Source organism: Coturnix japonica, chromosome 16, assembly GCF_054131305.1.
Source record: "Coturnix japonica strain WE chromosome 16, WE-NBRP24, whole genome shotgun sequence".
Lineage (NCBI taxonomy): Eukaryota > Metazoa > Chordata > Aves > Galliformes > Phasianidae > Coturnix > Coturnix japonica.
Genome location: NC_140678.1, coordinates 3462144 through 3486772, shown reverse-complemented (window position 1 = coordinate 3486772; position 24629 = coordinate 3462144). Strand labels below are relative to the sequence as shown.

Sequence of the window (24629 nt, the reverse complement as noted above, 5' to 3'; positions counted from 1 at the left end):
TCTCTCGGATACGGCCCGGCCTCGTTGTGCTCCGTGCCGAGATGGCGCTGCGCGTAGCGGCGGGCGGGGAGCGGGTGAGGCCTGCGCCGCGTCCGGTGTTTCGGGACGAGGTTGCGGGTCGGGGCGGCCCTCAGAGCCCAGACGGGGCACAGGGGCCCCCCTCACTTCGCTTTTTCTCCCGGCAGGGACGCGGCGCTGCTCCGCTCTGGGCAACCGCCGCCAGCGGATACTGCGGCCTGCCCCGCTCCTGCCTTGAGATCCGAGGTGTCGGCGCGGAGCTGGACGGGCCGGGCCGAGCCGCGCTGGGCCGCAGCAGGTTCCTGAAGGTGCGGGGCGAAGCGCACGGGCAGCAGCGGGACACGGCGGAGCGCGGAGCTGAAGCCACGAGCGCTGCGTTCAGCGCTGCTCACATGAGATCGAATTCAGCTCTGAGGAAAGTGAAGCAGCTGCAAAACAAAATCCTCAACAGGAAAAAACAGCTGGAACTGCAGAGCGCTGAGATGGGCCCGGAGCCTTGGGATGAAGATTCATCGTCTGCTTCCAGTCTTACACACCGCGAGAGAGGCAAGAAATACTTGAAGGGCTCTGCTGCCGTTGGTAGGAATGTGGCTGCCAGCGAGGGCTGCTCTGAGGAAGAGGGAAGCACCCAAAGCCCCGAAAGGAACTTTACGGTTACACAACAGCTCGGGTTGGGTGGTGATGGGAAGCAAATGGGAGAATGCATGGAGAGCTCTATGGGATTCTCCAGTGGAAGGGAGAACCAAAGGTGTGTTACAGCTGATCCCAGGTGGAGTGGAAAGGTAAATACAGACTGCCTTGCATTGTGTATTTCTGTTTATACTTTGATGGGAGTATTTTAGATTGGCATGTCACTCTATTTACTAACACCAGAAAACTATTTTTAAGTCGTTTATAGCGTGTTCACAATTAACATGATTTCACACTATCAAATTACTGGGATTCACCCATTACAGTCTGTTTTTCTTTTTAGTGATCTACATGCAGTAATGAGGTAATGCAGAAATCTCTTTTTCATGTTCTTTTAAAGAGTCCAGTTTCACCAGGATCGCCTCCTCCGTCTCCTAAGGAAATTCTGCTGACAGAAGTATCTAAAGTAGCTTCTCTTCACAGCAAAGACTCGGAGGAAAACGTTTTAGATGGAAGGAATTTGTTAAGACCTTCCTCAGCCAGCAGAAACCAGTCAGCACGGTGTGATACGAGGTCTCAATCACTGACTTCTTCCACAAAAGACAATACTGTAAAAATGATTTTGCCCAGAAGAGGCAACATTAAGCAAAATCAAGCGTCGAGTGGAAGTGATGGAAGTGAAATAAAATCATTAGATGAGTTATTTTCAAAAGCAGATGATGTGGAAGATTCAAGCAGCATAAGCTCAAATGGTAAGCATTTCCTAGCATTATCTTGATAGACTTGGCACAAATTATACAAATTATTTACTAATAATACTTCCTTTGAAAATATTCATTAGACTATTTTTACATAAGCTTTAGCTTTAGAAAAGAAATTATATCTTGTTGTATATGTATCTTTGTTGTTTGCACATTTGTATTTTTCTTGGCTTTTCATTGAATGATTCAGATTAAGGATGCTGGCTGACAGTTGTGACATCGTAACTCCAACATTTAGAGCTGTATTGATGTATGAGTGGGACAATATACTGTTGGGTTTGAGCTTAAAAGCAGGGCATTGAGGGTCTATGAAGCTGTAGGCAGGTCCTCCTGCAGACAGAGGAGGAGACTTTAGAAAGAACTGTTGCTGAATTAAAGATTTCAGAAGTGATTGAGTACTGTTCCTTCTTAATATTGTGCCTTTTTTCTTCTTCTTTTTGTCACTTCATAGAAATAGTACCGTAACTTTCCTATGAATTCTCATGGCAATTTGTCATTCAATTGCAGACTTCAGACAGAATATCCTGAGCCTGGATGATTTGGCATCAAATATTAGTGAGACAGCAGAATTAAAGCAGCAAGTAAGTAGAAATTTCATGTCTTTCCATTCTGCCTTCATTTGATGACGGGTGCAGGTTCTAAAATAAACACATCTGTTCTGCTAATAAACTCTTGGAGATGGGCATGTTTCACTGGTTGCAAAGATTTATGGAGCCATATTTACGTTATGTATTGCTGACTCTCTTAACATACAGCTCTTTTATTTTGCAGGGGACGCTCGTTCAAATCAGTCCAGAAATAAATAGAAAGACAAAAAAAGACACATTCGCAGTGGAAAAGGATCCAACTTTTCCTAAAATAAGTGCAGAAATTGCTGTACCTGATAGTTCTGAGAGGGCTACTGAAAACGTGACTGAAGCTGAAATCCCTGAGCAATTAGAAGTTTCTTCATCTTTTTCTGGGCATAGGCAGGACTATCCTGATGGTGACGACAGAACTGTTAATTCAGAATATTCTGAAGACTTTGAACAATCTCCATCTACAACAGACAAGGAAACTGTATCAAAAATGTCAGTGGAACATTCTGAGAGTTCCATGTATTCTGGAAAAGACCCATCTTCTTCAGCATCATCCCCTTTACTTGCCAGAGAAAGGCACAAACGGGTACACAGAGTAGATGTAAAAGAAACTGCAGCTCAGACAGTGGATTTTCCATTCACCTACTGCTGGTCAAAGAGTAAGTTAATGTTTAAATCAGGACACCGCTCTCTTCAGTCTTGAGATTTGTTCATATTTTACAAGCTGACCTGATCAGCTTCCCCCAGCTGATGTGCCAATAAAAGCTTTCTGAACTACAGCATTTTGATAGCTGTAAGTAAGCTGTGCCCTTCATTTCTGAGGGGTAACTTGTTTTCTAATCCTCTTTGAAAGGAGAAGCTAGGAAAGATGCTTCTTGCCATAAACAAGGAGAAAACAGGACTTTGCTGAAAACAGTGGCTTCCTTCAACTATGTGAACCTTTATTTGTGCTGTGTCCGAGGTTAGAAAATACAGCTTCTGCAATGGCAAGTGGTGCGAACATGAGAATAAGTAAAGGGAGGAGGGCACAGGCTTACATCAGCATTAGTTTGTCTGATTGAATTCCCTGTTGGGTTTAAAACTGTTCTAAGGAAGCCCATGACCTGAAAGCTGAATTCTAGTACTGAATCATTGCCCTCCAAACCCAGTAATTCTTGTCTTCTACACAGCAAACAGCTCTGCAGTGCTTGGTCTGCCTGTTGGGAACAGCTACGTTGATCCAGTACCTATTGCCAGTCATGTCATCAGCATGGATGCAGTAGAAGGTACTGAAAGACATCTCTTAATGTTGTTTGACTCTATTTTATGCACGTAGTCACTGCCTGACTCATTATTAGCACTTTCCATGACTGTCATGTTACTAAAATACACACTCTTCATTCTTTGCAGCCTTGACAGCATACAGTCCCTCAGTTCTTGTTTTAAATGCCATGTTAAAACAGCACTTGATGTTGACCCAGCAATTTGTGGAGAACATCCAGTACCTTCACTTGTCCCTTGTGGAGTCCTTAGAGAATGAGAAGTTCCACTATCATACACTGGAGGAGGCTAAAGAGGTATTTATGACAGAGGCATTTATATGCTATGTAGTATTTTTCTACACAAACAAATTGTGTATTAACTTTTTGCAGTACATCAAGAATCACAAATCCCCACCTTTAACGCTGCAACAAGCATTTGAGGAAATCCAGAAAGCAGAAGAGATGCTGCCATCATCGTGAATGTGAAGTAAAACAGACATTTACAGATCTCAAGTCAGAACAAGAAACCTTTTCAGGCTGCACAGGTTAAAAAGTTGCAAACTCTGTACCCACTGCTCTGTGTCTTGTAATGCATCATTTGTTTTCCTGCCTGTTTTCATTATGCTTTTATGTTTTTACTACTGTGCAGGGATAGATAAGAGCTATGAGTCAGCCTACAGCCTGGTTAGCAAAGAAGAAAACCAAAATAACTCTTATCTAAAAGGACTGGGGTGAGTTGTTAAGTCTCTGTTTATCACATAGATCATCTGCTCTTTTGTCACGGTAGAAGTGAAAGTCTATGCCACAGCATCAGGACTACGATGATAGTAGGCAAATACCGAGCTTCATTTAAGCAATCGCATCAGGTTACTACAAAACCAAACAGGCAGTTACAGTAAGCTCAGTACAAGGGAAGCTTAAAGCATAACACTGAGATCCACTTACTCTGCAATATGAAGCACCACATTAATTTTTTTTTTATTAAAAAAGGTGTTTATTGGAAGGCAAAACAATAAAATTCACAAGTTGGTAACATACAGGTGGTGTATTCTGATTCACAGACAGTTACAGTTTCACAACTACAGTAGATCTAGAACAAACTGATAGTTCACCATATTAACTGAATGGTTTTAAGAGGGTTTCTGCTATACAAACAAGTTACTGTGGGAAGTGGTTACCACCACCACCACGCAGACCTCGGGAGTGGAAGTGCAGTGTAAGGGCCCAACATCTTCAGCTGGTGGTCTCTGGGAACGGTTACAAAACTTTATTCTTGTTCAGTTTAAAGGAAGTTTCCAAGAACATTTCACTGTTAGAAACTTGCAGAACAGAGAAAATTGATTCTCTTCTATTGAACTAATTAGCTTTTATTAAAGGGTATATACAAAAATATAAAAAGCTTAAAGAATGTCTTCCATTACAAAGCATTGAACATCCCTTAGAGCGCTTGAAAAGCTAGAACATTTAACCCTCGTGTTCTGAACAGAGTTGTGACTGCAGCAGCTGGTGTGTAGGGGTGTTAAGTTGTATGGTAGGTTCTAACAAGCTTGCACAGTGCTCATAGGTCACCTGTACTGGAACTAGATGCTTCATTCCCCATTTAGACATTAGGATACACTGCTCAGCATCAGTCTGACTTGATCCCAAGGCAGCACCCCTCCACTTCAAATAGAATTAACCTTTTGAGAGAAATAAACATACATTATGGAACTAGAGACATATAACCATATCAGAAAACGTCTGTATTCCACAGGAATGAGTGAGTGACAGTCCTGGACCAGGGGGAGCTTGGCTGGGGTTTAACTAGGATCAAAGTGCTAACTAACTAGAGAATTGTGCAAAATGGAAACCCTTAAATGTGCCAGACATGTCAGAGGAACCATCGGCCCTTTTAACCACTGCTAAATCACAGCTGTTGTAATGAATTACATGTCATAGCTTTCCATTTTTCACCATATTTTAAAAGTAACTCATTTTTGTCACTTCCTCCAGACTCTCATCCGCATTTATACAAGTTTAATGTTTTGTAGAAGATGCAAGACATCTTTCTTCAGAGAGTCTTATTCAGGTGGTGGAGGGTCTTGCGTTTCACGCTTCACTGAAACAATAGGGAAAAGAGCACTTACACATTTCAGACAGCTTAGGTAACTGCAGAATGCTTCATGGAATGAGGGCTCTGTTAATAACAATCGTTTTCCTTTGTGCCTTTGTTTGAATTCATTTGATTACGCAGATCTACTGCAGCCATAGGCAGAAGTGACTTTTCATCTGGCATGCCAATTTTTCCCTTCTAATCACTGCTAAAATTCATGGTTTGGGTGTTTTCATCTCCTAAGAAGCATCTCCATTTTTTCTGCACCCTACCTGAAACTGCACTACAGTGACTTTATCACCAGTTCTGGGGTTGACAGAACACAGCACTCATTGCAGGAGCTGGGCAGGGCCAAAAAGTGAGTGTGGGCCAACTTCCCTCCAACCACAACACCCTTCCTGCTCTGGTAGCCATCCATCCCTGGCATGGCCCCCTCCACTACCTTTGTGACCGATCTTGTTGTTTAAAGGATAACATTTAAAGACAGAGACTACTGCTACAGGCAGGATGTGGCTTACACAGAACACGCTAATTAATTAACATTTCAGAAATCAGAATACAGCACAATCCCAAGAAGTAGAAGACATAGGATTAATCAGAGTGTGTTCACTTACCTGTCATTTATTTTACCCATTACATTAGAAAGAATTAAGAGTTAATTTGATTTTGAGTTTACATTCTACCGTAAAACTCCTTAAATAAGGTAAAATCACAAACAACATGAGCAGTTTTTTGAACATCTACTTACATTCATCCCTAGCCTTCATACGTGCGATAAATGAGTAACTTTTATTTCTTCTGTAGTTCTCATACGGGTCATCTAATGCAACTCCCACTCCTTTATATTGATCCCATTTGTCTCGAATATCTCCTCCTTTAATTGGGTCCTGAATTCCTTGTTCCTTGGCTCCCAATCCACCAGACCCACTCCATCCTGTACAAAGTACACGACACTGCAACTTGTAACCATTGCAACACTAGAATTGCGAACAGACATCCTGGAAATAATGAACAGAACTGCCAGTTCAATGTGGCAGGGTAGTAACAGTCTGAAACAACGTATGAACTGTCCCATCTACTTCAAAAGCAGCAATTCTGGGAGCTGAACAGCATCAGCTCAACCCCTAAAAGCTTTCTAAGAGGACAAGCACAAGGCCAACCTGTCCTGTCAGTCCTGCTGATGCTGATCTGTGCTATAAGGAGATGAAACGTGCCAGGTAGTTAAATTCTATTTCATGCTAAGTTCACATCCCTCTCATCCGCATCCTTCTCATGTTTCATGCTCTCTGTATTACATCTCTGAATATCCTTATTCTCACCTTAGAATACCAAGGTGCTGTAAGGGACAATAATTAAGATTTGCAAAGATTAACTGGATGCAGGAGCTGCTCGCCCCATTTTGTTTGCTGGCTTATGGCAGATTCAAGAACAGCGCCTTACCCATTTTCACAAGCATCTGATGGCCTTTATTTTCCTCTCCAAGTCTTGATTCTGGAATAGGAGGTCCAGAACTGGAACCTAAGCCAGCAGAAGAGCTAAGGAAATAAAAAGATGAAATTAAGAACAAGCAATAACTGTTCTGACCCAGTGCAAAGTCATTTATGTTCTGTTAAACATTAACACCCAGTGTAACCTTGTCTGCTCTACAAATAAATTCTTTTATAAAGCTGTAAACTTACAAAGGTAAAAAGAGAAACAAACAAAAGCTTACGGAGGGGTGGGGCTACGAGAGCGAGATCGGCGCCGCCTGCCTGGAGAGTAAGACTTGGATCTTGATCGTGACCGTGATCGTGAACGGCTGTGAGAAGAGCGGGACCTGCTCCGGCTTCTGGAAAGAGACAGCACAAACCCATCAGTCACACAGCACACCAGAGCAATGCCCAGGGTTCCACGCTCAGCCCTGCAGGTCGTTCCCCCACCTCCACCTCTGAGTTCCGCACTCTACCTGGACTGAGAGCGTGAATAGGATCGGGACCGAGAGCAGGAGCGAGATCGGGACCTTGAGTAGGAGCCAGATGACTTTGAAGATCGTGAATTGGAGCGGGAGGAGGAGCGACCTCGGCTTTTAGACCGACTGCGAGACCGAGAAGGGCCACTGCACAGACAGAAGCGGAAAAACTCCTGTGAAACTCCTTGGAGATGCTTGAGCATCTCAATGTAACTGTGCTTTTGATCAAACTGAAATCACACACACAGCATTTCTGCAAACAAGCCCAACAAAACTTGAGTGCAAAAAAGATATTTTCTATGGATTACACCAATTAAAACTCAGTTAAATCCAGTAACATATTGCTGAACTGTTTCCCTACAACAGTGCAAGGCAGTCCTAGCACCTTCCAAACAAACAACACGCATCAGAAGGCAGCAGACGAGGTCTCTCACCTATTTCTCTTCTCCTGACCTTTCCTCCGCCTTGCTCTCATTTTAGCTCTGAAGAATTCATACAGTCCATTCTGCTCCCAGCCTTCACTGCAATAAATCAACCACACATAGAACAGACATCTGTAAAACTCAATCATGATCAACAGAGGATTTCCGCTCAATGTGGTAGGGAACAAAGAGCCTGGGCACCAAGGTCTTGCAACATCTCAGTGTAAGATCAAACGGTTTAAAATACAACAAGAGCACTTGTTCTTAGCATTAGAAGAACCAAGACATGGGTGAAGGAAGAGAGAACCACTTCTTGGTTTGAGACAGCTCCTTAGGGCATTTTCCTTACCACATTGTTAGCTATACCTACTCTTACCTGTTTCTAGGCCTGTCATGAGATGGTGGACTATAAAATGCCTCAACCGCAGCCAGTAGTCTCTCACTGGGGGGCATTGGGGGTGGAAGACGTATATCTTTAGGATCTAAAGGTTTATACTCATGATCTTCAAGCTGCCGGAAACAAAACAAATTACATTCTTGTCATGTGTCATGGGGTGGCCAATCTGAAGAGATAAATATAGATTTAACCTTGTAGGGACCTCACAGTTCACTATTGGATAAAAATGCTCCAGTAATAAGGATTCTGCAGACGACCCAAAGCTTTCTTGTGCTATCACCATCATTTTGATTCTTATGAGATAAGCCAGTAAATACACATACTGGGACATTAACTGGACCACCAGGTAGATCAATTGCAGGTGTTACCTATCCAGCTCTGTGATAATAGTGCCTGGATTGGAAACCTGGTAAAAACTGGTGCGTGCTGAGGGTAACAGAAAGTTAAGATGGAATAGACCTGTTTGTTCATCTCAAGCACAGAATGCATACGTGCATATATCCCCCAAGATGTTGATACAGATACGTATCCCTACCATTCGTTGTTTGTGTGTACAACATTAGTGTCACAAAACATCTATGTAAGAAAGAACTCCAAATACCAAGACTAGCGTACAGTGGCCCCACCAGAACCGCCAGTTCCCTCTGCCTATATGGAAATCACTGGAGGTAACACCGTCAAAAGCACATCAGTCTTTCACATATACAGGCTTAACTGGCTTTCACTAGAACACAACACTTCAGATTCTCACCATTTACACTACCTTCCCCGTCTGCTGGATGGAGAGATGTGAAATCATAAGCGTCCATGTTAAACTGCCTGTAACGCTGACTATGGGATTTTGATGGAGTCTGGGCCCATCCCAAGCACTTACTTTTACAAGTGGAGCCATCAGTCCAGCAGGAAGATCAAAGTAGGGAACATTTGGCACCAGACTGGGATCATCGTGGTTCATGTGAGGGGGGCCTTGTCGCCGCATGTGAGGAGGCTGCCCATTAAATCCATGTGGGGGAGGCCCAAAATCAGGGTGCTGCGGCCCTCCCCAGGGAGGATGCTCGCTGATTCCAGGATGAGGCAATCTGTGCCCAGGGTGATGATGAGGAGGTCCAATTTCTGCACAGAGTGGAAGGGTTAAAACATTTTACTTAGCTGTAGAGAAAGGAAGGCAATCAGAAGTGTACTTCTATTAGTGCATTTATCTTAAAAACAACCTTGGCACCTAGAGCCTTGCAGACCAAGAAAAGTGACAGAAGAACTAGAGGCTGGCTACAGGCCCGTATCCATGAAAGTCTTGCAGCACATCTCCCTCCCTATAGCAAATACCCTCAAGACAACTGGATATTAACTGTAAGTCACCCCTTACTGTAGAACACACTGCATTCAAAAAGTACAAGAAAGATGGCTCAAGAACAAAAGGTTTCAGGTGCAGCAAGGCAGATACTTGATGGGGCCTATCTCTGAAGCCTAAGTACAGAACCATGGCTTAGCAGCAACCCAAGCAGATCTGTAATAGGTAAAAGTCTATGCTAAATCAATATATGTAAAGAAAGAAATATGGCAGGAATTAACTCACATGAGTAGGTGACAAGAAAACACTTTGTTTAAAGAGATGTTTCAAGGAGAGTAGAGATAATATCCTGTTAAAATAGAGAAATGAGAGACATCCATCCAATCACTGACAGACAAACCACTGTCACGTCACCATACTCTGCCAAACTCATTGCAATGTGAAAAAGGGGAGACTGAAAATCAACATCTTCTGCAGTGGGACCAGGAATTTTTCCAGGCAAAGTCACTTACAGCCACCATTACTCCAGCTCCCTTCAGCCTGTGCTACTTGACTCATCTTTATTAGAATCAGAACATGACGTGTAGTCACTACTTCATCCCTTTCCTAATTTTAGCCATCCGCTTCAGTACATCCCCTCCTCCAACATTTTTGCATGACTGAACAAACGTTCTGGGTCACCAATACAATCCAAGACAGCCTTTCTCATTGAAATCTTTAATCCTCCTTCCTCAGACAAGAAAAGCTGTTCTCACAACTCTTAAAAGAGACACAACAAAAGAACACTCACAATCCCAAATAGATCATCCCCCAAGTTTCAGCCTTTTTTGGACTTGTGGAACTAAGAATCTTTTAAGCTTAGAACAGCATCTCCTCCATCACCATTTCAAGCTACAAAAAGCAAAAAAAAACAAAACAAAAACCAACTACGTTGCCATTTCTCACACAACCTGCTGCACAGAACCACAGGGATCCTTAGACACTAAGTTGACAATGACTATATCCCAGAATAATCGTAACTCCACAACATGAAATAGAAACCAAATCAAGGAAGAACTATTCCAGACTCCGTGAAGGGGCCTGTAGCCAAATCAAAGCCACAAAAGCCAGGCACACAGTGCACCAGCTATGTTCTCATATGGTCCCATGGTCCAGCAAGAAGAAAACCAAAGAAAGGGAGAGGAGGCAAGGATCGTTTCACCAGCAATTACCAAGCCACACGGAGGCAGATAATTAAGAGAGCTTTTCAGCAAAAGCAGAGTGGAAGAAAAGCACATAGGTGCACAAGAACAAATGTTTCCAGCCTGTGTTCCTCTAATTTCCTATAGCAATGCAGGAGTCAGCTGAGGAGCCCTCACCTACAGCTTAACGCACAGGAAATTGAATTTGCAAGAAAACACTGATTTTCACTTCTGGACTACTTCAAAAATGAAATAAATGGTTGCAAAAGGAGTGTTTAAACAGCTGCTGACTTGAGTCTGAATAGCAGTTTCTGAGAGGAAAGGATGACTCAAAAAAGTAAGGAACCATCCAACTCTGCAGGTATTTCCCAGGCCACTTAGTAGCAGCTTCCCTAACCCAAAAACTCAGTGTTCCTCAGGAAGGCCTGAGCAGTTCACCAAGAGTAAGCTGTCACCCCAGAAGCACTGACGTTTGTAATGGCAATCGTATTGCAGCGTAAGAAAACCTGGCCTGGTACACACTTTACCTTGAGGAAAATCCCCCTGGGGGTAATCAAAACGATGAGGATAAGGAGGCCTTTCAAAGGGATGGCGAGGTGGAAAATCATCCTGCATGAAGCGAGGTGGAAAGCGGTTGAAATTATGCGGATGCGGGGGCTGGTTGAATTGGGGATGTTGCTGATGTGGAGGAAATGGGCCTCTGAAGTGAGGTGGCCGCTGCATTCGAAATGGAGGTTCCCTTTGACCCCCACCCCATGGAGGTTGTTCATGCTGGTTGTTCCACGGTGCTTCAAACTGGTTGTTCCAAGAAGGATCAGGCTGGTTGTTCCAAGGCGTCTCTCGCTGATTGTTCCAGCCTTGATCTCTCTGTTCGTTCCACATTCCTTCATGGTTGTTATTCCACGGAGGACAATGAGGTGGTCCCTAGTGGTAAAGGTAAGGAAGGAGCCTGGTCATTAGGCTACAAAAGAAAGAGCGCAATAAAAACAATCTACCTTTTAAATAAGTATCACTTGTAGGCAATATGCACAGGTAAAACAAATTCTGAACCACCACAGCTTCAGAGAAAAGACAAGAAAAGACCAAACTGATACTGAACCAGTGTTGAATTCAGGAAAAGTACCTCTTGTTCTGCTTGTTCACAGGGAATGTGTTGTAGTTGACACAATGAAACGTAGGTTATGCCTTGCCTTTAACTGCCCCAAATCAGAAAGTTTTGGATTTGAATCTGGATTTATCACATTCCCAGATTTTCAACACATATCCTGTACCAAGACAGTCCACCTCCCTTTACCTATTATTTCAGAACAGTGTTTGATACCTGTTGTTGACCCCACGGTGCAACAGGATGAGGCTGGTCAAACCACGGAGGTTTATTTGGAGGAATCTGATCATGAGATCCAGGGCCACGTGGTCCACCAGAGGCAGGATCCTGCACCCCAGACCCTGTTGTGTCATACTCTGAAGAACCAGCCAGAGGCAGCTGAGATTTACCATCATCTGAAACAAATCGGAAACAGTTGGATGCGCCCAAGGCAAATACAGTTATGAAGATACCAGCACACTTATAACAGATTCCACCTGAACTTTGCTGGATATGTGAATGTACTGCAGAAATCTACCCACTGAGCTCTGCACGGGTCCTCAGAACAGGTCAGTACCTGCTTGTGTCACTGGAGCAGATGGCGGAGCTGAGGCTGGCGCTGCTGTGGGCGCTTGAGGCGGGGGTGTTGATTTCACCTCATTCTCTAGTGGTGGCATTTGTATTTGTTGTTGCTGCTGCTGCTGCTGCGTTAAGCTGTTTACAAACTCTTCATGTTGAGTTTTCAGGTTCTGTATCTGCTGTTGGAAGGCAACCTGCACAGGCTGTACTACTGTCGCATATTCAGTGATCAAATTTGCCTGATGAAAAATTAAGAACAAAGTTTGTGCTGGACCTAAAACACTTACAGTTTGTTTTCCAAATGTGTACATAAGTAAGAAAAGGGTGACTTTTCTTTTGTTGCTAACCTGGTACTGGCCAAGTCCAAGAGCTGGGCTCTGCAGTTGCTGAATAATTGACTCATCAAAGTACCCATTTTTCTCCCACAGCTGAAGAAGCTGCACAAATCAAGAGTGAGAGGTGTTCAGAATTGATTCACAGTTAAAAAGTGACTCAGCTTTTTCTTTATGTTTCTAGCTTTGTCAAATTTACAAATTTTAAGTTGCGTTTGGAACCGCTGAAGGCTCAGACACACTCATCCGTATGGCAACTTTTAAATAAATCCCAAGGCCTTTTAGTTTCTTGTTCAAATTAAGGTTCAAACTCAAAGCACATCCTGTTATAGGCTTTGTGAAGGCAACCAGACTAGAAGTATCTCAGCAGTCTTCTTTTACCCTTTGTGAATTTGCTTAGCGTTAACCTAGCAAAGCAAAGCATAAAGTTAAACCAACACCAGGTACTCACTCTGGCAATTTTCTGTTGCTTATCCTCCTCCACTGCTAAAAAACTGGTACAATATATAGGTACAACCACCTTCTGTAAAGCAGCCAGAAGATCTCTTGCTTGCTTCCGTTGGCTTCAGAAAAAGAAAGGGAAGATAAGAGTTATTGCCTTTCACTACAGCATGAGGAGCTTTGGAATTCAATTCCTTCCCACTCCCACTCTACCAAAAATAGCGGATTCATAGAAGTACAGAAGTTCCTCTGTGTCATTTTTACAGTGCAGCCTTATCTGAGATAAAAACACACAAAGTAGGTAAAAGCTGAATTTCATTACTGAAACACTAGATCTCTGCATCAGCTACGGGCATGTTAAGACACCTGCTAAAAATAACAAACATAGAAAATAAAAGGTGAATAGTCATACTAAGAACGTAATAAGCAGAGAGATTTCACCAAATTAATCGAAACTTGAAGCTGGAAAACATAATCTAATCCTCACCAGTGATGCAACACATCATTGATTAAGTAGATGAGATGTAACCGAAGTTCAAAGTGAGCTCCTTCAGCTGTTATACGATTTCGCAGGTGCCCAGCCATCAGCTCACAGTGTGCAGGAGATTTTGCATTACTAAACATCCAGTTCTTGCCAGCCTTAGAAAAGAAGATTTTAAATGTTTTAAGTCAGTATAAGGTGTTCACATCATAAGGATTTCCTAGAACTCTGAAATAACTGCCAGAAAGGAAATGTTCCAGTAATTTTCTTGTCTACCATATGGTAATTAAGCTACTGTTTTCTATACAGTCAGAAAGTTCCTACTGTACTTAATGCATAACATCACCAAGTAACAATCCAGACTCGGAACACTTACTGAGATCGCATCTTTGGTGCACGTGTCAATTATTGGCTGCAGCAAGTTGTCAAATTCATTCATATCTAACTGGGTTTCCTCCAAAACTTTCTGCATTTGTTGCTCTATTGCAAGGGCTACTGCAGAAGTGACTTGTTCCTGAAAAAATATAATTGATAAAATTATATTACACCCAATGCTCTTTTAGAGAACTAAATTGCTGTAAGCTGATCCTTGTAACCTCTTAACCATACACAGCTGTCCCAAGACCTTTTACAAGCAACTGGACTACACTGAAATGCTTCAATTACTTCTTTTGAGGAGACTGTTCTCATGCTACAGTAAGAAGTCTAATTACCTCCACCATTTCTCTCCAGCTTCAAGAAAAACTTTAAGAACAAAATGCTGACTACAGAAACAACTAGTTCAAACACACAGTGCCTTCCCACCCCCAATCAGAATCCGCCTTGAGGTACCACAGGATGGAATTTCTTGCAGTTCCCAGCATCCTGCAGCATTCAGTGAAGATTAAAGCAGTCACAATTTATTCCACTCAGCAAATCAGCAAGGCTTTCCATATAGTAAATATCTTAATAAAGGATCAACCTTACTAAGGCATCACGTAATCTGCTCTAAGCAGATGAAAGCAACCATAACAGAACAAAAATGGGTAAAATAATGTCCCATGCTCACCAACATACTGCCTCACCACCACTGATCAGAATCAAGCCTTCCTCCCTCCTTTCACCCCAGTTTTTTACAGCCCAAGATAAGCCAGGTGAGAGACTATTTTACACCAACCTGTCTCATAGCAAGGAGCTGCTGCTCCTGCTGCTGCAGGTTCCACTGACTCTGCTGGATGAGCTCCTCCACAGAAGGAGTGCCCTGTGGAGCAGGGATGGGGGCAGCAGGTGGGAGGGACGGCTGTGGCAGTGGCTGGATCTGTGGAGGAGCCTCAATATCTTGACTTTGCTTGCACAACACTATGAAACAAAGCAAACTCTTAAAGTATCCACGTATGAAAGCCACACTGGCTCCAAAACAGATCTTTCCCCTTTATACAACGATTTAATACATAACGAACACGATGCTGGAGAGCAGCCACGCTGGAGGAGATTTGGGGCAAGTTGAACATGGCCAGGAGCCACCGGCCAGCGCCGGGCGCCCTGCAGGAGCCGAGCTCCACCTCACAGCCCAGAACTCACACCCGGGGGGGGGCGACAGATCCGCGGCCCAGAGGACAGTGAAGGGCCGCACAGCGCCATGGGGGCACGGCGGGGCCGAGGGGGAGGGCGGGGAAGGCCGCAGCGGCCGCGCTGTAAGGGAGCGGAGCCCAACTCACGCTGCTGCTGCTCCAGGGCCAGCTTGTACTTGTAATAGCCGTAGAAGTCGCCCCCGAAGAGGAAGGAGAATTTGGGGTTCTCCTTCTGCTTCTCCATCGTCATCTTCTCGAACTCGGGCCCGTTCCGCGCCACGAACTGCGCCAGTTTGTCGATGACATTCCGCAGCTCCTGGTCTGTGAGGAAGCGGCTCCGTCAGACCGCGCCGGCCCCACACACCCCACGTACCCCACACACCCCCACCCCTCCGCCCGCTGCCCCCCGTCCTCCCTTGCCGCGCTCACCGTCGGGCGGCAGCGGCATCTCCATGGCGGCGGGACAACGGGGCGCCGCCGCTAGGCCGCAGCGACCGGAAGTGCCGCGAGACGCCCGGAGACACGCGCAACCGCGCTTTACGGCCGCGTCTCCATGGAGACCAGCACGGCGCAGCGCGCGCGCGGCCGCTCGGCCCCTCCCACCTCCGGGCGGGAACGTGAGCGGAGCCGGGAGGGGGCGGGAACGTGAGCGGGGCGGGGCGGCCGGTCGGACTTAAAACCCAACGGTTATTTGCCCTATAAAACGGCATTTAAGCAATACCTGAGCACCGGTGCTTTCCAAGTGATTTCTTTACGCGGTTAAATTACACCTGATGCTCCATCAAAGCAGCATTAGCGATACCACACCATTAAGGAGGACCAGCTTTGCAGTTGCCCTCGGGTCCCAGCGGCTGGGAGCCCTCCAAGGTCTCCACAGACACGGAGGTGGAGGCTGAACGTGAACCCCAGCGCCCCGGGTTCCTTCCATGCAGAGCTCCAGTCACACACAGCACTCACAGAAAGGCAGAACCTCTTATTCTTAACAGGACATTCCACGAGGCCCCCGCTGTATTATCTACTGAATAGAAAAGCTCAGAAGATGGATGTTTTCTTGTATCCACCACCTGCTTGTGGTCCTACATCACCCTGCAGTCCTGGAGGTGAACGCTGATCCCAGAAGATCGGATGAAGTTCTTAGTTCATACATTAAAATCTCATTCTTACTGATGCTTCCAGCCCAGCCAAACCATTATCAGCTCTGCATGTCAGAGCACACGCAGTCACTTGAGGCCGCCACGTTCCTCAGCCTGCAGCAATGCCGTATCCATGCAGCAATGCTGGATCCATAAGTGCCCCCAAACCTACAGTTACCTGACAGAAGCAGCCATCAAAAAGCATCTCAACGTCTGGTTTATTGTAGGTGAACAAGCGTTACTGTCCCAGAAAGTCACTGATGTGTGGATCTTCCCACAGTCCCACACAGGTCTCAGCTTCAGCTGCGATACCCACAGGCTGGAGGGCAGCAGCACAGGCAATCCAACAGGTACCATCCAGAGCTTCACAGAACAGCAGCGTTAAAATGAGGACAGGAAAACAATACAAAACCATCTGCTAAAGTGCCACGTTTCATACTGCAGGGATTTTCTTTTTTGGTAAAAGCACCCATATTCACATCAAAGTATGGAGCAGCAACACAAAACAAAGACAAATGGCGACTGCCACCTGCGTATCTGCACTTCTGTACCTATGGATCATGGTTGTATCATACACCTCTGATATCGGGATTGATTTATTTGTTTTACCATCTCATGCCACTACTACAGAGTTACCCAATAATTATTTTTTGACAGCTTACAGCACGGTTCAGAAATGGAAGCCTTAGAAAAACAAAACTTTCCCTGTATTTATATTGCAGTGTTTCGCAAATAGCTACATAGCAGAACTCCCTTCTTCTGCTGCAAAATGCTACATCAGAGAAATGTGCCTTTGAACACGTATTAGAAAAGCCTCGAGCTTCAGAATTATCATTAACTGACCCCGAATTACCAAGTTAGTTTTACAAATCACTGTGCTCCCACGAAGCCTATATATTGCCTGGATCTTATTTAACCTTCAGGTGATTTAAGAACAAACAAACAAAAGGAACAAACCCATTTTCTCAGATGATAAAGATGCTCTAATCACTGCCTGGCACTAAAATGCACTCAGAAAGCAAAACGCTTTCAGGTGATCTTCAGATCACCGCATGTTCTGAGAAGTTATCAACAGAAAACCCAGTAAGATGTCTAAGGATACCAGGTACCTGTGACCTGACACTCATTACAGCACCCAAATCGTGCTGGCTTCTGCGTAAACAGCCACTCAGGCATCGCTCCCTTTTAGCAGAACAATCTGATTTGTCCCAGGTGACCATTACCACTAACACACGGCACTCCCAAAGCTTCACCTAAGTAAGAAAACCAAAGCAATCCTCTTCACTTTAAGAACTGGCTCATTATACACGATTGTCTTGATATGCCCTTTTTATTCCAGTTTCCACACTTTCTACAGACCTATGTACACAGTTAAATACGTCATGAATTTACAAGCCATGTTAAAACAAATGTTTCACCTTGCCCAACAAAATCTTGCAGCAGTCCAAGATTAAAATACATACACAACAGTATCAGAAACCTCCTTTATCAGTACATGGGCCATATTGCTCGAGGACTTGGATTCGGGTACTCTGAAAAACCACCTCTTGCAAATGAGCCACTCACTTGTTTTAATTACCTGTTATACCACGCCAAATTATCCCTGTTGACCACAGAACTGAAGTAGAAAAGCACAAACACTGTGAAGCTGCAGGGAAAAAGCCAGAGATTCACGTGCTGGGCCCAGTGTGACATCCCATCTTGGGTCTCTTTCTACTCTGCAAGTGCAGTAGCTTTGTTTTGGACACGTGGTAAGGGCGCACAGACTGCAACTTGGAATTGTCATTATTTTCCGCAGGAAGCAGCCACCTGCTGCCATACTCTGGATGGAAAAAGCTGAGCTGAAGACCTGCCACAGCGAGCATCATGAATGAAAGCTTTCTATCAGAAGAGCTGCAAAACAGATCTGGTTATATTCTTCAGAAGGCAAGCCTATGTAATGAAAAAGCCTATGTAATGACATCTCTGATCTGTGAATACAGTGCATGGAATTTTAATCCAGCTTGCAGTTTCAAGCTGTATGACCCTGTTATAGTAGTAGACATAGCAGGAAATCTACAGATGAACTTGCAGCACATCTGTACATCCCTGGGCCCCACTGCAACCCATTGCTGGTATCTTGGTGCCTCCAAGTAGGGAAACTGAGGCACAAAGAACACAGCAAAGCATTTGAAGGAGGCGAACAGCTTCCAGCTGGCTCCCTCTGAAAGCTGTTGAACAATTCAGTCCCTCTTACAAATCTCAGCCTAAACGTTTCATCCTCAAATAAACTCGTGCAGAGCCAGAATCTAACACAAATCCAAAGGATTCTTTTTATATTTTTCTAACAGCAATTAAATACTGGGAAGTGAGCCTTAAAAATACACATTTTGCACTTCATCATATAAAAGGCAATAATAATACTTAAATTAATACTAGAATAGTCAAAGCAATTTCCTACGAAATCATGCCTTTCCTCATAACCTCATCTGCTAATCAGGGCTAGGAAATAATTTATTCACATTTGCTAACATACAAGCCCAAGTTCTAGGCCAGAAGGAGCAGAACCAGCTCTGGGTGAGTGCAGAGGTTCTGCCTGTAGACACCAGCAGCACATTTAAACCATCTCTGAAGTTTCAGGAGAACCATTTTCTCTTTTGGGCTGTTTCCTGGGAGGCAATCTCCATAACTAACTCCAGAGTCAGCCAAAAGAATTAAGATCAGGTTGACTTTGCCCTTAAAAATAAATTCTTTATTATCCAGAAAGGAGCCAAATCATCATTTCACATCACGGAAATGGTCATTTTTAAAACAATAAATAAATGGGAGGACTGTTGTGTACAGCACCACACCTTAAGTTTTATCACTGCTATCTAATAATCTCTAGTAAAAACACAATACTTACGCTATCAAAATCTCACTGTACAACAGCTTTTCTGTTAAGGAAAGAAGGCCCCTATAACTGTGTTGTTGCTTTCCCCCCCCCTCAAGTAACAGTAATAATTTCAGTAAAACCAGAACTCAGCTGGTTTCATTCTTTCCATGCACAAATGCAGCGCCTGATGCACAGAAACCAACCTGTCTCAAACTTAATGTCTTCATTCATACTACCTGAATCAGTTCTTATTAGAGCAATAAATCACATATTTACTGCTGACTTAAATACTTTCTTTTCTTAATTCGCAATTTGAACTGGGGGAGTTGCAGGAACAGAGGATACAAAGTGTCACTTCTTCCAGCTGAGATGAGAAGTCAGACCAAACGCACACAGCAGCTCAAGCAGCATTAATTAGGAAACTTAAAATCACAATTAGGGGCTAAAAAGATAGACTTGAGAATCAATTAAGAATTATTAGCCACATTCATGCATTAATATAATGTTTATCATATCAAGGGAGCAAAATTTCTGCATAAAATTTACAAGAAAACACCTTAAACCTTTCAATTCCTGAAGCAAAGGTAGATTTATAAGAGGTGTAAGCAAGAAATAAAGGTATTATTAGAAATGCTTTATTTGTCAGGTGTTTCCTGCACTGCCAGGGCAGAGAAATGTCTGACTTTACAGGGCTGCGTTATTCAGAAATCAACGATGATCTCAGACTCCATTTCTCTGTCATCTACAGTGTTTGGGACAACAATAATTACAGAGAAAACTGTTTCTCTATGCTTGAAATGCGTCTCCTGAAGGGATCTCTCTCAACTCTCTGTCCTTTCAGAAATACTTCTGTTTGTCGTCAAAAACTGAAGGCATGGGCACAGAAGTAATTAACACCCACGTGAAGTTTCATATTTGCTCAAGATGAACTCCAGACTCCTTATCCACAACTGACACAGTCCTCCCAAGCGGACAAATCCTGATCACCAGCTGTGTGCCTAATTACATCCTGGTTTTCCTGGCGATTTCATCTAAGTATTCTTAAAACATAGTAGAGAACAAATTAAAAGTGACAGCGTGGAAACAAAGTACTGGCCAGTGTTTAGCTGCCAAAAGAGTAACCAATTGACAGGCCCCAAAAAGGAGCAGCGACAGCAGATGCTTTGCTCTGAAATGTTGTATCTGCACTTCACCAGAATCCCTGTACGAGAGCTATGCTGTGCATTCAGTTCCAGTGTCCAATCTAGCTGCTTCACATTTAAAGATCTGCTGAGCAGAAGCTGAAGGTCTGTACCATTTTCACTACACATGCATCCTCCCTTCTGCAAAACTTGACAATAAAATGGCTTTACATTCACGGATGTACTAAAAGTTTCTGATAATGCTGGGGACACTTGAATCTCGCAGTCTATACCTGTGTGTCAGGATTCTATATATCAAAACGATTTAAGTTGTAGGTGGGTGGGTAGTTCTGTCGGTTGTACTGGTAGTGCTCTGTGAGGACGTTGCTTCGGCCATACTGATAGTCTCCATGTGGTGCAAACGCCGTCAGTCCATTCTGAGACTTCTCAGGAGCGTTCCGATGCCGGTCCAAGTTCACAAGGTCTCCAGTTGTGACTGGAAGGAGCTGCTTCTTTGCTTCTTGGTTTGCATCGTATTTTGTCTAGGAGACAAAGAAAGAAAGAACATTTCTCTAAGGCATCACCCAATGCATACATAGAGAAAACAGCACTACCTTTATGAGAACCTCAAACAAGGGACTCCTAATAAAAATCCCTTTCTTCTCATATGCCAAATCACAAAGTTGCTTTTGCTCAAGGCATTTTAGTGAGATACCTCCTAACCCTCATCCTCCAACACAACATTAAGATCTCAGTCTGTCAGACACATAACAGCTGGCCTGACTCGAGCATGGGAACACTCAGCCATTCACCCCCATGCAATGAAGTTCCACGTCATTCTTCATTTCTGTTCTGTTAACTTGCTTTACAAAACGGTTCAAAGCCACTGGATTGGTTCAATTGAGTTCCCTGAATAAAAAGACAGATGAACACCTTACCTTGTTATATAAGAAGACCCCTAAGATAGCTGTCATCATCCCAAGGACGTTGGTGCTGGTAACTGGATTGCGAAGCATTATAAGGGACACAGTGATCACCATTATCCTTTTGGTGGCATTCGCGACAGAGTAACTCAACGGGCTGATCAGGTTAAGGATACTGAAGGCAATGACGTTCTGGGCAAAATTACAGAACCCACTGATTATAAGCAGCATCAAAGTCCAGGGCCAGTGAGACATCGTGCTCTGTCATAAAAACAAACGTTACGATTAAATGAGTCTGTCGCTCATTGGAAACCTGAGATAAAGTAACAGAAATAAACCACGAGTTGCTCCTTTCCTGCCTCTGATAGGAAGAGCATCGACCACTTCCCTACAGAGGCACCAAGCACGCAGCTAGCAGCTCTGGGAAGCATCTGTGATGTGATGCACTCCATCCATCCCCCTGTCTCCAGCTCCACTTCCTGGGACTTCAGCTGTCACATCAGCTCCCTCTCCTAAACCTGCCATGAATTCCAGTGAGGAACACTGCACTCATTGCTTGTATTTCTTGTGAAACAGACTGCAGGTATTTCACAACAGCTCCTCCCTCACTGATGAGGAACTACCTCAGCAAACTTTTTTTGGCATGGATGTTTTTCTCTTCCTATCTCAGCAGAGGACAGTTTCCCAAAAGCGACACTTACCAAGTCATTCTCTACTAGGAAGGAAGAAAGATCAACCAAAACCCACGTTGGGATCATGAAGAACACAGCATGGCACCCCAGTATGTTCAGCAACCGAAGGTGATGTATTCGGGAATCCCGTAACACCTGATGGAGAACACCATTACAGCATGACACCATTACCCCAACCACCCCCAGCTCCCTGCATTACAGAAACAACTTCATGCAACAGACAGACACAGTATGAAAATGAGCGCTGCTATGGCGTGAATTTCCAATGAAAATGGCCAAAATAAACAGATGTCTCTTTGAGAAAGTGGTTTATCTACTTGCAGCTCTCAGGATTAACAACGTACACATTTAAAATGCTCCACAAACCAGAACTCATTTTGGAATGCACTCAAGACACACCTTCTAACCTTGTCTCTTTGTTCCTGGGCTTTCAAGGAGTGCCCAGTGCTCACACTGACTCATTCAGCGTGAAGAAATGATACGACACAGCAAAGACACACAGTGCACCTCCAAGCGAACTCTTACATTAAGCACCACCCAACAAAACCAACCAACCGTTCTGATGAATGACAGGAACAGCAAAACTGTTACCTTCTTTGAGAAGATGTTCTGAAGTGAAAAACACAGAGTAGCAGCAAGAGCACTGATGAGTCCCCACATGTCAAAGGAAAGCTCAGTGACGGTGGCCAACAGGACTCCGGTTATTATGGGAATAAGAGATAAGTACACCTGCCAAAGCAAGAGAGAATAGCTTACATCTGCTAATTATTATTACTCTAACTAAGTTCATGCTTGCTGCTGATCAGGGGAAGAAATGATAGAGAGGAATAAAGCAACAGAGAGATCAACTTTCATACTGCTGTAGCTTGAGGAAACTAAGTGGGTACAACAAACACTCCAGCAAACAGCTCCAGTAAACTGGACATTGCCTGATGTTTAGACATGATAAAAAGGAGCGTGGAAAATCCACCTAATGGAATCCCAGTCACAACATTCACCAGGGAACCAAAGCCAAACCTGCCCAATCCCAGTGAGCAAAGCACCCCACAAACACCAGCAAGAAAAGAAACCTCAGCAAACCTGTCCGCACCTTCGTCGTCTGCTTTTCCTTCATAATGATCCGCGAAAGAAGAACCACCCAAATTGGCATCGTGGCTTTTACTGAGAATGGAAAGAAAATTTCGGTGGGGATGCGAAGCCAACTCCATTAAACAGCATCAGCAGGAGATGAGCACTGGGAACGGAGGAGGGGCTCAGGTCTGGTCACACAAAACCCCAACCTCAGCCCACAGGGGTCACCCCTCATCCCGGTGCTATCACAGGGCAGCTGGCAGCGCCCCATGGCCCTGCAGCAGGCGCTGATGTGAGCTCACACCAGGACACGGGGTAATGCAGCAGGTACCCACACAAATACATGCAGGGCTCTGGGTCACTGCAGCACTATGAGCACAAACCAGGGACCAGCACTGGGACATAGAGCAGATCCAGCACTGGGTGCTCACACAGACAGAGCTGATGGGACACACTGCAGCTGGCAGCACTGCGAGCAACCACAGGCTGCAGGTCACACCATGAGCAGCAGCAGTGTGTGCTGGGCCTCGGGGCAACGCGGTGGGCAGGAATAGCACAAGGGGAAACGGTTTCAAACTAAAAGAGGGAACCTTTAGACCGGACACAAGGAAAAAAGGTGATGAAGCACCGGCACAAGTTGCCCATAGGAGCAGTGGGTGCCCCACACCCGGGTCGGGCAGGAGGAGGCTCCGAACACCTGATGGAGCCGCGGGTGTCCGCACTCACTGCCCGGGGTCGGACGGGAAGGTCTTTAAAGTCCCCTCAGACACAGACAGTTCTCCGGGACGGTACCGACACCCCGCGCCCCCCCCGCGCTTTCGGCCGAGGCCTCACCCGTGTGCGCGTACGAGACCGGGACCCTCCAGAGCGAGACGTGCGCGGAGACGGACGCGAAGTATTTGCCGAAGGCGAGCGGCAGGATGTAGCGGGGGTAGGCGCGGGGCGGCAGCTGGGCCGGCCCGGCCGGCGGTACCCGCCAGGCGCGCAGCAGCGGCGGGAGGAGCCCGCACAGCCCCAGGATGTGGAACAGCGACACGGTGACGGGCCGGGGGAAGCCGCCGAGCAGCAGCTTGTTCACCACGTTCCCGCCGGCGCTCAGCCCGTACCACGCCAGGCACAGCGCCGACACCCGCGCTCCCTCCCGCAGCGCCGGCCCGCGGCCGCCCCGGCTGCCGCCCCCCCCCTGCGCCGCCGCCGCCGCCGCCCCGCCTCCTCCCGGAGCCGCCAGCGGGGCCGCCGCCATGGCTGCCCGAGCCGCCCCGGCACGTCACGGCCGCCAACGCGTCGCTTCCTGGGCAGGACCCGCCGCTCGGAGCTCGGCACCGCCCCGCGCTACGGGTGCCGGCAGGAGGCGGCAGGAGGCGGCGGGGCGTGCGGCGTCACTTCCGTAAGCGCGTCCTTCCGCCGTGTCCGCGCTGCGGGATGTGGCGCCCGTAAAGCAGAACCGGCCGAACCGCCGAGCACCGAACCGCCCCGCACCGCCCGCACAACAGCCGGGAGAGACGCGCAGCCCGGGACGACGAAGGAACCGGGCAGAGAACGCGGCGTACGGAACAGAGACCGGGCGGAATGTGAGCCATAAAGGAACGTTGATCTGCACGGCGGGCAGCGGAACCGCCTCGGGACGGCGGAGCCAACCCCGGGCCCAGCAGAGCAACGGGAGGAGCGAGCGGAGCTTTAGAGCCGCGTCAGGGAGCGCTGAGGGTGCGGGGATCGGCCCGGCTCCATCCAGCCCATCTAAAGGCATTTCCACGCCGTTAATGCACCTCCGGAACATGCACCCGAGCTCACGGCCGCTCCCGAAACCGTTTG

General features: G+C 45.7%; 3 protein-coding genes across 8 annotated transcripts; 1 reads left to right on the top strand and 2 right to left on the bottom strand.

The window, feature by feature from the left end:
- Positions 1-17: 17 nt before the first annotated feature.
- Positions 18-4265, top strand: C16H19orf44 (chromosome 16 C19orf44 homolog). Of its 3 annotated transcripts, none has more exons than XM_085517892.1 (8): positions 18-74; positions 186-671; positions 1049-1400; positions 1917-1990; positions 2181-2646; positions 3157-3252; positions 3377-3543; positions 3619-4265. In XM_085517892.1, the coding sequence occupies exons 1-8, from the start codon at positions 42-44 to the stop codon at positions 3706-3708; spliced, it is 1764 nt and encodes a 587-aa protein (XP_085374018.1). In that variant the 5' UTR covers positions 18-41; the 3' UTR covers positions 3709-4265. The 3 variants fall into 3 exon arrangements, with proteins under 3 accessions (XP_085374018.1, XP_085374017.1, XP_015741639.2); XM_085517891.1 differs by having other exon boundaries at positions 186-800; positions 3628-4265; XM_015886153.3 differs by having other exon boundaries at positions 186-800.
- CHERP (calcium homeostasis endoplasmic reticulum protein) lies at positions 4199-15528 on the bottom strand. 3 transcript variants are annotated; one of them, XM_015886151.3, is made up of 18 exons: positions 15453-15528; positions 15171-15344; positions 14630-14811; positions 13850-13987; positions 13480-13631; positions 13003-13114; positions 12567-12656; positions 12218-12458; positions 11878-12056; positions 11084-11480; positions 8962-9200; positions 8067-8200; positions 7703-7789; positions 7266-7415; positions 7032-7148; positions 6761-6855; positions 6069-6254; positions 4199-5326 (listed from the first exon to the last, which is right to left on the bottom strand). In XM_015886151.3, the coding sequence occupies exons 1-18, from the start codon at positions 15475-15477 to the stop codon at positions 5289-5291; spliced, it is 2736 nt and encodes a 911-aa protein (XP_015741637.2). In that variant the 5' UTR covers positions 15478-15528; the 3' UTR covers positions 4199-5288. The 3 variants fall into 3 exon arrangements, 2 of the variants coding, with proteins under 2 accessions (XP_015741637.2, XP_015741638.2); XM_015886152.3 differs by having other exon boundaries at positions 4199-4907; XR_014935091.1 differs by lacking the exon at positions 8067-8200 and having other exon boundaries at positions 4199-4907.
- Positions 15529-17467: 1939 nt separating this feature from the next.
- Positions 17468-24065, bottom strand: SLC35E1 (solute carrier family 35 member E1). 2 transcript variants are annotated; one of them, XM_015886160.3, is made up of 6 exons: positions 23652-24065; positions 22837-22907; positions 22338-22475; positions 21756-21881; positions 21070-21315; positions 17468-20673 (listed from the first exon to the last, which is right to left on the bottom strand). In XM_015886160.3, exons 1-6 carry the CDS (start codon positions 24058-24060, stop codon positions 20440-20442), a joined length of 1224 nt encoding a protein of 407 aa, XP_015741646.2. In that variant the 5' UTR covers positions 24061-24065; the 3' UTR covers positions 17468-20439. The 2 variants fall into 2 exon arrangements, with proteins under 2 accessions (XP_015741646.2, XP_085374024.1); XM_085517898.1 differs by lacking the exon at positions 23652-24065 and having other exon boundaries at positions 22827-22881.
- Between the last annotated feature and the right edge of the window lie 564 nt (positions 24066-24629).